This window comes from Lithobates pipiens, unplaced genomic scaffold (genome assembly GCF_037356315.1).
Source record: "Lithobates pipiens isolate NorthernLeopardFrog02 unplaced genomic scaffold, aLitPip1_a1.2 Scaffold_64, whole genome shotgun sequence".
Classification (NCBI taxonomy): domain Eukaryota; kingdom Metazoa; phylum Chordata; class Amphibia; order Anura; family Ranidae; genus Lithobates; species Lithobates pipiens.
Window position 1 is genome coordinate 1,873,471 of NW_027507886.1, and position 13,179 is coordinate 1,886,649.

The window sequence follows — 13,179 nt, forward strand, 5'->3', positions numbered from 1 at the left end:
TGCAGATCACAAGCACAGATGCCTCAGACTCAAACTGTGCTGCACAAATCAGAACATCCAATCATTGTCTATTTATGGAGCAGGTGTGTGCTACTTTAATGCTACATTTAAAATAGAAGTTATATTCAAGTGTTCAGAAAATGTATGCAGGAGAAAAACTTGCTTAATTAACTAAATAACATCTCTAAGGGGTTACGTATTTATAGGAGTCAAATTATTAGAGCCACTGGCTATTTGACTCGAGGGAATGTGTACGCTGCTTATCTCAGCACATATTGTCAGCAGAGAAGAGAAAACTAATTTACCAGCAAATGTTTATGTGCTAACATTTCATGCAGAATACATAAAATCCAGTAAATGGCACTTACAAAGGGTGAGTCACATTCCATTTAGAAAATTGTACAGCCATTTCAGAAGAGCTCTTATTGCATTTATTAATCTGAAATTGGGATATTAAGGTAGCAGTACATAAGATCCAGCCACTCAGCCTGCCTGGCTGTTCACACTTGGGATAGCTATAGATGTAGAGTAGACAGTTGTTGAACTTTGGCAGTTCATCCAATTGTTGACAACTATCTATCTAGCTATTTTTCATATAAAAAGGTGCACTCAGATCCTAAGATTGTACATGATACTTTTGGAGTCAATACTTATTGCAGAGTAAACATCAAACAAGCTGCAAACTAAACTAACAATAGTGCAGTACATTAAAACACAATTTATTAAAATTCAGGCATGTACTCACATATTAGAAAAAGGTATAGGTACAGAGCATATCAAAAATTTCTGCCAGACCCTGTGTTCTTTTGGATGAAATACGTAGGAAGGAGCTAATGCACTGATGTGATCAGGCCTGCCAGGGTGTCCAGTGGACAATTTTGATCTGTTTTGTACCTTTTCTAATACGCGAGTACATGCCTGGATTTTAATAATGGTGTTTTAATGTACTGCACTATTGCGATTTGATTCTCCATGCTCTTTTCTCTGTGTGTGTGATTGAAACCTTGATAGGCGATTCATGTGAAACTTAATCAGAGCTGTGTGTAAATATGGAGGGCTCAGCCTGCGATTGATATTGCTACTAACCATCCATTGGGATATTTTTCCATAATGCACTATTGGACCTTTTTTCATTTAAGGTCTAGCTCTCTGGTAAGCAGCGTTGTGAATTCTTGGTGTATGATACATAAGCACTTGTGGACTAATATGTTTATAAACAGTGATATTAATTGAATTTAACACTTTGATTTAATTAGTGCACCTGTGGACTCCTATTGATATCAAATTAATTGAATGATTAACATTTGTTTGTTATTGATTTACTTAAACTGACAGTGCTGCACATTTTGTATAAATTCAATCAATCATTTTTGTGTGTGTAAATTTTAGTGAGGGTGGCTGTCTTTTTCAGTAATTGGTTAGCACTTTTTAGAGCATGGTCTATTTGTTTTTATGCTTATTAATGTTGTCCAATACAGGGAAAGTTCACCTGCTTCTCCTACATGTTTCAATACATCAGGAGCTTAGTCTATAGACTCTATAGTCTACTCTACAGGACTTTCACTGTATTAGATTGCATTAATAAACATACTCTGGACTTCTGAAAGATGAGTGGCTCAATCCTTGTTTGCTTGCCACTCAGGTTCATTACTTATCATATGGCATCACAGAAAATAAATACATTTTTTTAAATATTCGTTCAACTGTGTGTCATCGGCAGTATTCTGTATACCCTTCATTTCATCTTAGTATGAAGGGGTAGAGAATATGATTCCCGATACAGGGCATTATTTTAATTTTTTTTTTTATTGCTCTGGTGACCTAGAAAATAAGATTATATCGTTTTATTAAGTACCCTCAAGGGAACATTTAATTCATCAGAGCGGCTCAGTGAAGGGGTTACCTTAGACTAAATGCCAATGAAAACAACAGGAACAAGTCAGTCCAGACCTTTAATCCTGTTTGATTCTCAAGTGAATGTTAATGTTAATTTTCTTAAAAGTTACACATTTGAAATGTTATTGTTTCAGCCTTTCCATTTTATTATGTTCGGCTGTATTTATTTTATAATAGTAAATTATTTTTCATATGGCAGCTGCTAGACATTTTTTTTTTTAATTAGATTTACATGTTACAGACTAAAATTCTTCTAAACCATTAGACCACACTATTAAAATATTATGCTAAGCATTGTTAATGTATAAAAAAATCTTAATATAGGCAAAAACATATGATATTGGATGGACACTATGGAGACATCCAAACACCCAAAAATATTTTGCAGATGTGCTTGTGTCCTAGTATATACTGTGTGGCATTGTGTGGCATTGATGTATATCTCTGAAGTGCACAGGAACAGGAAGCTTTTTCTTGAAACCTTTCAACATGATCGATAGCTTATCCCAAACCAAGGTAGGCTGCTGATTTTTGGTACGACCGTGGTATCCCACAGCCATTCTAAATATTATCTGAACCTATTGAAATCAATAGGCATCTAGTATATCCTTTTTTGTGAAGTGAAACAATTTAGTTATCAGTCACAGATTTTTTTTTCAACATGTGTGAAAATATCTTTCTGTGATGCAAAGCACGTAAAGGATCATTGTACTAATATACTTGCTCACATTGGCCTAATCTGTAAGTGGTGCGCTAGAAAAAAGGGGGGGATTCATCCCGGCCAATTATTTCAGACACTGTGTCGAAAAGCTGTTGGGCATTGCTTACAGACTTAAGCGCAGTCAAATATGAGAAAACCCCACTAAACAGTATGTTTGTTATGTGTTCTCATTCACACAGCATGCGTCATTTTCTTATTTCAATTATTTGTTACCTTTATATGTTTCTAAGGAAGAGGTGACATGGCTAACCGCAAGGTCTTTCTGAACAGGTCTTTCTGAATTAAAGATAGACATGGGAACCTGTCCCATGTCTATCTTTAATAACATACAAGCCCGGCCTCTATACCGTTGGCCCTTTGCTAAGACAGACAGTGCTTAAATCTATTTATAATTGATAATGAAGATCTTCCTGAACGGTTCAGATGGGGTTAGATATGGCAAACATAGGTGCTCAGTTCCCTCATAAACAAAAAGAAGTACCTAAGATTTTTTTTTTGCTAGTCTAAAATAGAGGACTTAAAAAAGTAAGCTGCCATTTTTAATTATTTTTTTTAGTTATGCTGTGGGAATGGGGACATGTACCAAATAGTTTAAGTAATACTTTACGTTTCCTGACCTTACCCAACCAGATAAAGTGAATGTACACTTACATCAGTAAGCACTTATATAAAACTGGAAAGGGTGTTTTTATAACTGCTGTTGATCCCTACACATAAAGATAATTGTAGCTGGTGCTTAGATTTGTTACTTCTAGAACCATTAATAGTGCTCCTTATAAAGCCCCATCTTTGATATACAGTATTATGTATCTACTAATAAAGTTTTTGCTATTTCTTTGGCAGTGCTCCTAGAACTAGAAAAAGTTACGTGTCTTGCAGACTCTATTTAGCATTCCTACACAAAGTCAACTAATCCCCAACTGAGCTTAATCTCTCTGTGTACATTTTACCTTTCAGAGACTTGGCAAGAAAGGACCGGAACGGAGCATCAGACCCATTTGTTAGAGTGCAGTACAATGGCAAAACACAAGAGAGCTCAGTAAGTTCTTTGTATGGCTTTCTTATTATTTCCTAGTTTATTTCTGCCCATGAAATTATTATACATTGTGTTTTGTGTCAATTACAGAAACTAAAAATCAGAGACGGTTATTACTAAAATTGCTTGGCTAGTATTGATCTTACTCTACATATATATTTTTTTTAAACCATGAATATAATATTGATTAAAGCTCTCAGTAAATAATGATTATCATTCTGAACAGCATTTATTATAATAGTGAATCATCGGGGAGCTCAGAGTGTAGTTTACATGATTGTTTAACTTGACTTGTCTGCCTGTGTTATCTGTTATTTTAAGCTCAAATAGAATACCAAAGTCAATTCAAAAATCCACTTGCATCTGCCACCACTTTCCTTGGTACAACCTTCAGTATAGCTGCAGAGGTTGCCAACAGAAAGAAGGTGAAGATGTAAAGTGTGTCAAAACCCAAGAACAAAAGAAAATATTTACTGAAGCTTACAGTTCCTTAGATGTGGTGACTACATATATATGTATTTATAGAAGACCAGTGTTGTCTCTCTAGGACAAAAAGAGTATTAGCCCATACCCCACTCTTTTTATCTCCATAACATAGAGGGTAGGTGTTCTGTAGTCCGTCAAGCTGAACTGAACTGGGGAGGACTGAAAATACTGCTTGAGATAACACTGCAGAGAGCATATGAGCTCACTGGATTTCTAGCACAAAAATTAATTTAAAAAAATTGTATTAAACAAGATTATCTGATGTGAAAAATCAACACATACACTATAATCTATTTCAGTCTTCTAGGTACCCATCATTTGCCACAAATTACTGAATTACCAATTCACACTGTGAACGTCACCCTAGCTTTTTGCACTGGATTGTTGAATTATCTGGCAGTTGCCCACTTTCAGTATGTTCTTACTATTTATCAAAGTTTTACTTCGCAGGTTGTGAAAAAATCATGTTATCCAAGGTGGAATGAGGCTTTTGAATTTGAATTAGATGAATCTTTTACTGAGAAGTTAACAATGGAAGTCTGGGACTGGGATTTGGTCAGTAAAAATGATTTCCTGGGAAAGGTAATGTTCTTTTTTTAAATCTGATGTTTAGTATGATGATACAATCTGTAAGTCCTTGGGTCGGTCCACCTAAAATGTATGATTTATGTACAAGCTGTACATGTATGATGGTCTGCACCACTCAGTGGCTTCTCAAAACTTTAATGAAATGATGTAACGTGATTTCTGGGATGTATAATTATCATCTGTTACTGTTCAACTTGGAGTCCCACTTGTACTGTTAGATTAGGGCTGTTCCCTCTACCCTCTGCTCTATCTTGTTTAAGGATTAATTCTAGGTTTAGATATTTGATACATACAGTAGTAACACTGCTTCAGCCTGAACCATATGTCATGTAACAATGTATATACCATACCTTGCCAATCCTCCTGGAAGCTGTAAATCACCCCAATTGCTTCTTGGTCCTGTGCTGAGTGGCTGGCCTGCTACATTCCAAACAAAGGAGGTCTGTTGCTTTTCACCTTCTGAATGAATGCAAAGCATTCTCTGATTGGATAAGATGAAGAACATGAGAACACCCCCCTGCCTCTGCACTTTGTCCAATCTTATTGTGTCTATGTGCCTTTGGTATGTTCCTACTTAACCCACAACTGAAAATAAATAGATTTTACTGTGTCTGTGTGCCTTTTGTATGCTACTGCCTTCACCATCTATAGCCCTGTCTGTACCATTATGTTTATGTCGCTCTGTCGCGTCTTACCTAAATTATGGGCTTACAACTCTGCCCTCTTGCAAGGCTGATTCAAATGTAAAAAGTTTGCTTTGTTGGCCAGGCATCCTGTTATTAACTCTTCATAAATTAAATGACAACCACCCACACTGGGGTTGCCACCTTTCCTTCAAGCCAAACCTGAACATTTAAGTGGCCTGGGCCACCTTTGCGTGTCCCAAGGTGAGTAGTACTGCGCCCCCAATTATGCCAAACATTCCCGTAGAAAGACGCCTGCAGCTCCTGGATGGCCCCAGATTTGCGTGTGACTGTCTTGGTTACTTGGGGAGCCACAGCCCAGTTGGAATCATAGTTAAATAGTAGGTGAGGTTGAAAAAAGATACTAGTCCATCAAGTCCAACTTATGTCAGTCTGCCTGAAACTCGGACACATGATTCAAAACCTGGACTGTGCGGGTGAATCCTGGACTGGCAGCAACCCTAACCTATACCCTTCACAGTATAAAGCTTTAGCACCTTTATTGGGATAGCACATTGCTGGGGGCACATTGCTAGAGGGAACATTCCTGCGGTTCTTTCCATAAGTGATTCTTTCTAGAAGTGATTCATTATTCAAGTTATATGCACTTCAGGCTTTGTACTACATGCTCTGCACAATGTGAAAATACATAGCAAACTACTTTGAAAAACACCAAACAGACTGCAGGTGACCTTGTTTCTCCATTCAGGTCTCCTTCCTCTCTATAACATGCGCTCTCTACCACTCCTTCTGAGAGTTGTGTCCTCTCTCCTTAAACTCTTTCCTTCACCACTCTTCTCCACCCCACAGCTTTTATATATATATATATATATATATATATATATATATATATATATATATATATATATATATATTATATACCACCCTCATTTCTGTCCCCTCCTTATTAATGCACTCACTAACTCCTTCTAATTTTCTGAACATCCACATGCTAATAAAACCTCCAGGACGCTGGGCGTGTCCTTTCATATAAATCACACTCCCATATTACCTCCCTCACTCTTCTGCATCTACTAACCTCTGGTTATCTATCCCTAAACCCTGGGCTTCCATCATTTAACTATACCCAATGCTCCCATCACCTCACACCCTCTGGCGGCAGCTGCAATCCACACAAATTAATTTCCATTACTCTTCTTCCCAAAACCAGCCTCCACTTCTCTTGCACCCGCTGGAATGCCTGCTCTGTCTGTAACAAACTCACCTCTCACCATGACCTCTTTGTCTCCAACACTTTTAACCCACTTGCCGTTACTGAACGTGGCTTCACGAATCCGATACTACTTCTCCTGCTTCCCTCTACCATGGTGGCCTTCTCTGGAATCAATCCCCCAGACCCAGTGGATGGAAGGAAGGAGGAATAGGAAACCTTCTAGCTCCTCCTTCATCCTACTTCCTCTCTGACACTCCCCTCCTTTGAAGCACAATGCTTTCGTGTATTTTCTCCTGTTTCTCTAAGAATTGCTGGGATCTATCGGCCCCCTGGACAGTTATCAAAATTCCTTAAAGACTTCTCTGCTTGGCTACCCTACTTTCTCTCCTCTGAAATTCCCACAATCATTCTCGGTGACTTCAACATCCCTGTTAATGCTAATATTCCTGCTACTTCTAAACTTCAGTCTAACCTCTTCTTTTGACCTAAAGTTTCTACTTTGATGGCAACACCCTTGACCTTGTGTTTTCATACCTATGTACTCTGTGCAGCCTCTCCAACAATCCTTTGCCTCTCTCTGATCACCACCTTATTAGTTTCACTCTGTCCCTGTCTTCCACCTGTCTCCCTCCTCTCCCACCAACCACCTTTTGGTTACCAATAGGATCCTTTGCCACCTCAACCCTTCTCTTCTCTACTCTGCTGCTGACCACTTACACCATACGATTCCTCCCTCCTCACCTCACTGGAAAGCAGACCTATTTTATCACCCTCATTAACACCTTTATATCCAGCCCCCGTCAACTCTTCTCCACCATCAACTCTCTACTTTGTCCTCTACTGCCTCCACCCACTAACTTACTCACTGCCGTGGAGATCACTAATCACTTTAAAAAAAGACTGATACTATTCATGAGGAGATCTCTGTCCCAATGCCTCTTCCACTTAACACTCCATGTCCACAGGTACAATCAATATTTTCCTTTTTGAACCCCACTACTATTGATGAGGTTGCTAAACTTTTTTATAACGCCCACTTAACCACCTGCTGCCTGGACCCTTTTCCCTCACAGATGCTACTGTCGCCTTTTGGCTCTATCCTACACTAACACATATCTTTAATCTCTCCCTCTCTTCTGGCATCTTGCCCAACTCTCTAAAACATGCTCTAGTCACCCCCATACATAAAAAGCCCTCACTGGACTCCACCAATCTTAACAACCTACGCCCCATCTCCTTGCTCCTCTTTCTTCCAAACTCCTTGAACAAATGAACGAATGACAGCGGCGGAGCTGCGAGACCCCACCGAAAAGATGGATGCGCCGGACTACAGGGGACAGCATTGACATCGCTGGCTCCTGTGTCAGTTAAGTGACACATAATGGGCTACTATGCGATGCATAGTAGTCCATTATGCTTTGCCTTTGCAGGGAATGAAAGAGGAAGTAAACCCATCAGGGTTTACTTCCTCTTTAACACTCCACAGAAACTGCTCTCCTAAAACTCAGAAATTATCTATTAATGGCCAAAACCATGTCTTTGACATGGTGGACCACTCCTCAAATAGCTTGACTCCTTTGGTCTATGTGACTGCAATCTTCATTGGTGCTCAACCTACCTATCCCACCACCCCTTCAATGTCACCTACAATTCTACTTCCTCTTCTTTTCTTTTCTTCTGTCGGGTCCCCCAATGTTCTGGTCTTGGATCTCTCCTATTCTTGATTTATGCTTCCACGCTGGGTCAGTTAATAGCCTCCCATGGCTTCCAATACATTTTCTACGCTGATGACACCCAAATCAATCTCTCTACCCCTCAGCTCACTCCATCAGTCTCTACACGCATCACTAATTTACTAACAGACATATCTGCCTGGATGTTTTGCCGCTTCCTTAAAATCAATCTATCCAAAACCAGCTCATAATATTTCCTCCCCCACATGCCGTTTCTCCTGACTTCTTCGTCAGGAATGACAGATCAACTATCACCGTTGCCACATATCAAGGTGCTAGGTGTAATCGTGGACAATCCTTTCGGCCCCACATCCAATCAATGTCCAAAGCTTACCTCTGCAAACATCTCCAAAATATGTCCCTTCCTAACCAATGACACCACAAAGCTTCTAATTCACTCCCTAGTTATCTCGCCTTAACTACTGCCGCTCCCTCCTCATTGGCTTACCTTTATATAGGCTATCCCCTCTTCAGTCCATCACAAATGTTGCTGCCAGACTCATTCACCTTACCAGCCATTCAGTGTCTGCTACCCCTCTCTGCCACCAGCGCAAAACACAAATATATAAAAGTGAAGGCTATGCTGCAACTAATAATCACCATTAGTGTTAAGTGAAAGAGAAAAACTGTATATTAGGTAATTGCACTCACTCTGTATTATATGGATGTTCCACCAGTTAATTAAATCAAAAATAATATCATCAATATTAAACAGTGCTTATAGACCATCAATTGCTATCTGATACAATACTCCTTAAACCCAGTGGAAAAACTAAAAATTCATAAAAACAGAAAAAAATAAAAATAATGAAAAAATATATATAAAAAAAACACTTTTGCAAAATAGTGTGTTTCAATCAATTGTATTCTTCATATAATTATCCACCATGCTTGAATCAATTGTGCATCCAGAAATACTATCGTGATCCGTGATATACCACCACCTTCCAATTTAAATGCTTACCAGAAAGCAGGAATAAAAATGCCTGTGTATATTTCTTTAACACCCAGTGTATCTCGGTTCCACCAGGTACAGAGCTATATTCTCAAATTTCTCCAATGTAGCTTACTAAATACTCATAAAAAACAAAACGGCCATCACTTTTCAAAGGCCATCAATTGTGCACTCAGATGCTATTGTGCCTTAGACCGGCACTGAGTCTGTCCAGTGTTCCAGTAATGGCCTATAATGGCAGCTTTGTGTGCAGGGAGCTAGCGTGCGGTTCAAGCCTCAATGTGAGCTTAGTTCATAGGTAGGATGTGATGTCAGCATCAAACAAAATTAGCCTAAACGCGTTTCGCATAATATATGCGTCATCATCCTTCAATATTTTGTTTTTTTGTGTTTTTTCACTGGGTATAAGGAGTATTGTATCAGATAGCATTTGATGATCTATAAGCACTGTTTAATATCGATGAGATTATTTTTGATTTAATTAACTGGTGGAACATCTGTATAATACAGGGTGAGTGCAACTACCTAATATACAGTTTTTCTACATCACTAACCTAGTCTCAAATGACTAACCTAATCGTTCTTTTTGTTCCGCCCAAGACCTCCTGCTCTCTAGCTCCTTTGTTACCTCCTCCCATGCTCCACTCCAGGACTTTTGCCAAGCTTCTCCCATCCTGTGGAATTCCATACCCCATTCTGTCTGACTGCCCACCTCCTAACTTGTCCTTTTTTAGACAATCACTGAAACCCCTTCTCTTCAGAGAGGCCTACTCTGCCCCCAGCTAACAACTGTACTTTCATTTTCTCCATCAACTCTTCCCCTACAGTTATTACCTTTTGTATCTCTTGACCCTCCCTCTTAGATTGTGTGCTCTATTGAGCAGGGCATTCAGTCAGAAGATGCAAAGGATTTTCTGGATGGCACTTGTACTGAGTGGCCGACCTCCTGTGTTCAGAATGCAGCAGGGCAGCCGCTTGGCACAGGAACAAGGGGAGATAACTGAAGTTTCAGTGTATACTTCAGTGATTTCCAGCTTCCAGGTGGATCTGCTAGGTTTGGTATATGCCTAGTTACATTGGTCTAAACTGATTCAATGTAGCTATGTATAACAAATCCTGGAGTTTTTCTTTAATATTTAAAAAAATACAACATGGAAAATGGGACCTATTCCTAATTACTGTGACAAATGTAGATGATGCTCATGTCCCAAGTAATCAAAAAGTGATTCATGTTGTTGGGTAATGTGGGCTGACTGCTATTGTTTTTTTCTCTTTTTTTTGGCACCTTTACCTGTTTTATGTGTATAAACATGCATGAGCAATCTGAGTGCTGAGTGTGTATGTGACAGTGTGTGAAATAAAGCCCTCAGAACTGCTACACTGGTCAAAATACCAGAACGTGTTTCATACAGTATCTAAAATGTGTTAAAAGAAAATTACACATGATTATAGCAACTAGTATTGCTGAAATTTTCAAGCCTGAACTAAAAAAAATGACACCATGAATCCTAATGATTGATACATGCAGTACAGACACTTCTTCAGGTATTATTCAGATATATTTATACACGTTTCAGAAACAGACAAGTGTGAAAACCTACACATTCAAATGCATGTGGGTTATGTGAATTTACTTATATTTACGTATATGAAATGAGCACCATTAATGCTGAAATCTGAAAAGCTGACACTTAATACCTAGAAGTAATGCAGCGTACACGCAACCAGACTTTCCGGCAGACTAGGTCCTATGGTCTTCCCGACTGACTTTCGGCGGACTTCCGACAGACTTTCCGAATGAATGGACTTGGCCACACACAATCACACCAAAGTCCGACAGATTCGACCGTAATGATGTACGACCGGACTAGAATAAGGAAGTTCATAGCCAGTAGCCAATAGCTGCCTTAGCGTCGGTTTTCGTCCGTCGGACTAGACCTACAGACGACCGGATTTTTCGACTGGACTCAAGTCCATCGGAAAGATTTGAAACATGTTCTATATCTAAAGTCCGTCTGATTTTTCTACAGCAAATGTCTGATGAAGCCCACACACAATCGAATTCGGACCTTTGCTGTCAAAGTCCGGCCATGTGTACATGGCATTAGTGATTATTTTCAGGCCTGAATCTATATTAGTACTGGTGCTGATGTAAAGACGCTGTTTAAAGCCATTTCATGTGAACCAAAAAAATAAGGTGGTACAGGATGATGCCAGTTGAAATTAAAAATGTTTAGAAATTGGTGTTTTGTCAGCTAGTGAGTTTTACAATGTCATGTTCTTGCTTTTGTACATAACCAGCAGGGAGTTAGTTGCTTCATATTGGTGTTCTAGCAAGAGAAAATTAGCTGCTATTTTTGGCTTGTATCTATATTCAGCAATGTTTCTATTTTTTTTTTTTTCCTGTTCTTATTTCTTCTGTGTTGGAGCATTGTACAGTATAGAACTAAATCAACTTTGCATCAATGCACCGCATTTATTTCTTTCATGCCCATACCTTTAGACTTCTAATAAACTGAGTTTAAAAAAATAAACATATTACAACTTAAAGCTAAATACATATATGAGAATCCTCAAATGTATACAACTCTGCTCACAAACACATCTCTGTCTAGCAATGGAGGGGACCTGATTTTCCTCTGCTGCAGATTCACTTTCACTTACAGGTCCCTTCCCCAACCCAACCCTGTTACTCTATAAATGGATAAGTGGCAAAGTGATGAACTTGTCCATCTGCCACTATGCTCTTTCCTCCTATCAGCATGCATCTTGCATGGCAGCATCCCTTATTGGCTCCTTGTGCTTTCCCTCTTTGAGTTCTTCTGTATAGACTGTTCTAAGTAGACTGCAAGAGGATGATACGAAATTCATGTACTTACACTGTTTGCATTAAAAATGTATTTATGGATTTATTAATGAGTGTAGAGAGGCATTCATTGTATCTTTTATATTTGCCTGGATTACGGGCAAAGCACTAATCTGTGTTGTAATTGCTCTTAAATTCAGCTGTGCTGGAAGAAGCTTGATGTGTACACAACTCAGTAATTGGCGCAGTGACTCCTCTTTGATCAGATGTCCAAGATTTTAATCAAGTGTACATATTCGTCAGCACACCAAGGATCTACAATCACTATCCAAAGGTTTTTATTGCAGAGAGATCACATCACAGAGACAAGTGCATTCGTGACGAAGGGGTCCTGCACGACTCCAAAACGTGTCTCTGTGATGTGATCTCTCTGCAATAAAAACCTTTGGATGGTGATTGTAGATCCTTGATGTGCTGGCGAATATGTACACTTGCTTGATTTTTCCAGGGTCCAGCTGGTAAACGTTACAGCACCCACTATTGATGAGCCTTGTTTTCCAGAAAGTGTGCAATAGGAATATAGGCAAAACAAGATTTTAATCAGACAAATAGAGCCATAACCAGCCAGCAGATCCCAGCAATTAGTCTTTGCCTAATGCTGGCTGCTGGGAGGGTATTTAGTCCCTCCTCTACAATTCCATCTTGGTTCAGTGTCTTGCCTGTAAGCCAGATACTTGCTTCCTGTACTATCTTGTTTGATAATGCATAGTTCTCCGTGAACCCTTTCTTATGTAAAAAATGTTTATTCTAAAACAAAGGTATATAAATAGAGAAAAAGACAGATTAGCTGCAGCAGTTGAAAACATGATTATCGCTAATTTAAACTTCATAGAAATCACTTAAAGCATATCTTGGTTTCAGATTAATGGGGTGAAAAATTACTATTCCATTGGTAAATAGCAGGGAAGGAGTAGACCAGGAATATTGAATTCAAACTCATGGAGGTCGAATCTGTAAAAAATTTCTTATAGCCGAAATGCTTTTGTGGTGACTCAGATCCTTGACATCACAGTACCCCCTCCCTTTATATGACAGTCAGCT

At 39.0% G+C, this 13,179-nt stretch overlaps 1 protein-coding gene across 4 annotated transcripts in view; it reads left to right on the plus strand.

Annotated features, from left to right (window-relative positions):
- Positions 1 to 13,179, plus strand: part of LOC143958914 (ras GTPase-activating protein 4-like) — a 239,161-nt gene that overhangs the window by 140,176 nt on the left and 85,806 nt on the right. For all 4 annotated transcript variants that reach the window (XR_013270144.1, XM_077467902.1, XM_077467900.1 and 1 more), the window contains exons 6-7: positions 3,575 to 3,656; positions 4,590 to 4,721. Coding sequence is in view for 3 of the 4 variants with exons in the window: in XM_077467902.1 (XP_077324028.1) it covers positions 3,575 to 3,656; positions 4,590 to 4,721 (214 nt within the window). In the remaining variant the exon portion in view is untranslated. The remainder of the gene's footprint in view (positions 1 to 3,574; positions 3,657 to 4,589; positions 4,722 to 13,179) is intronic.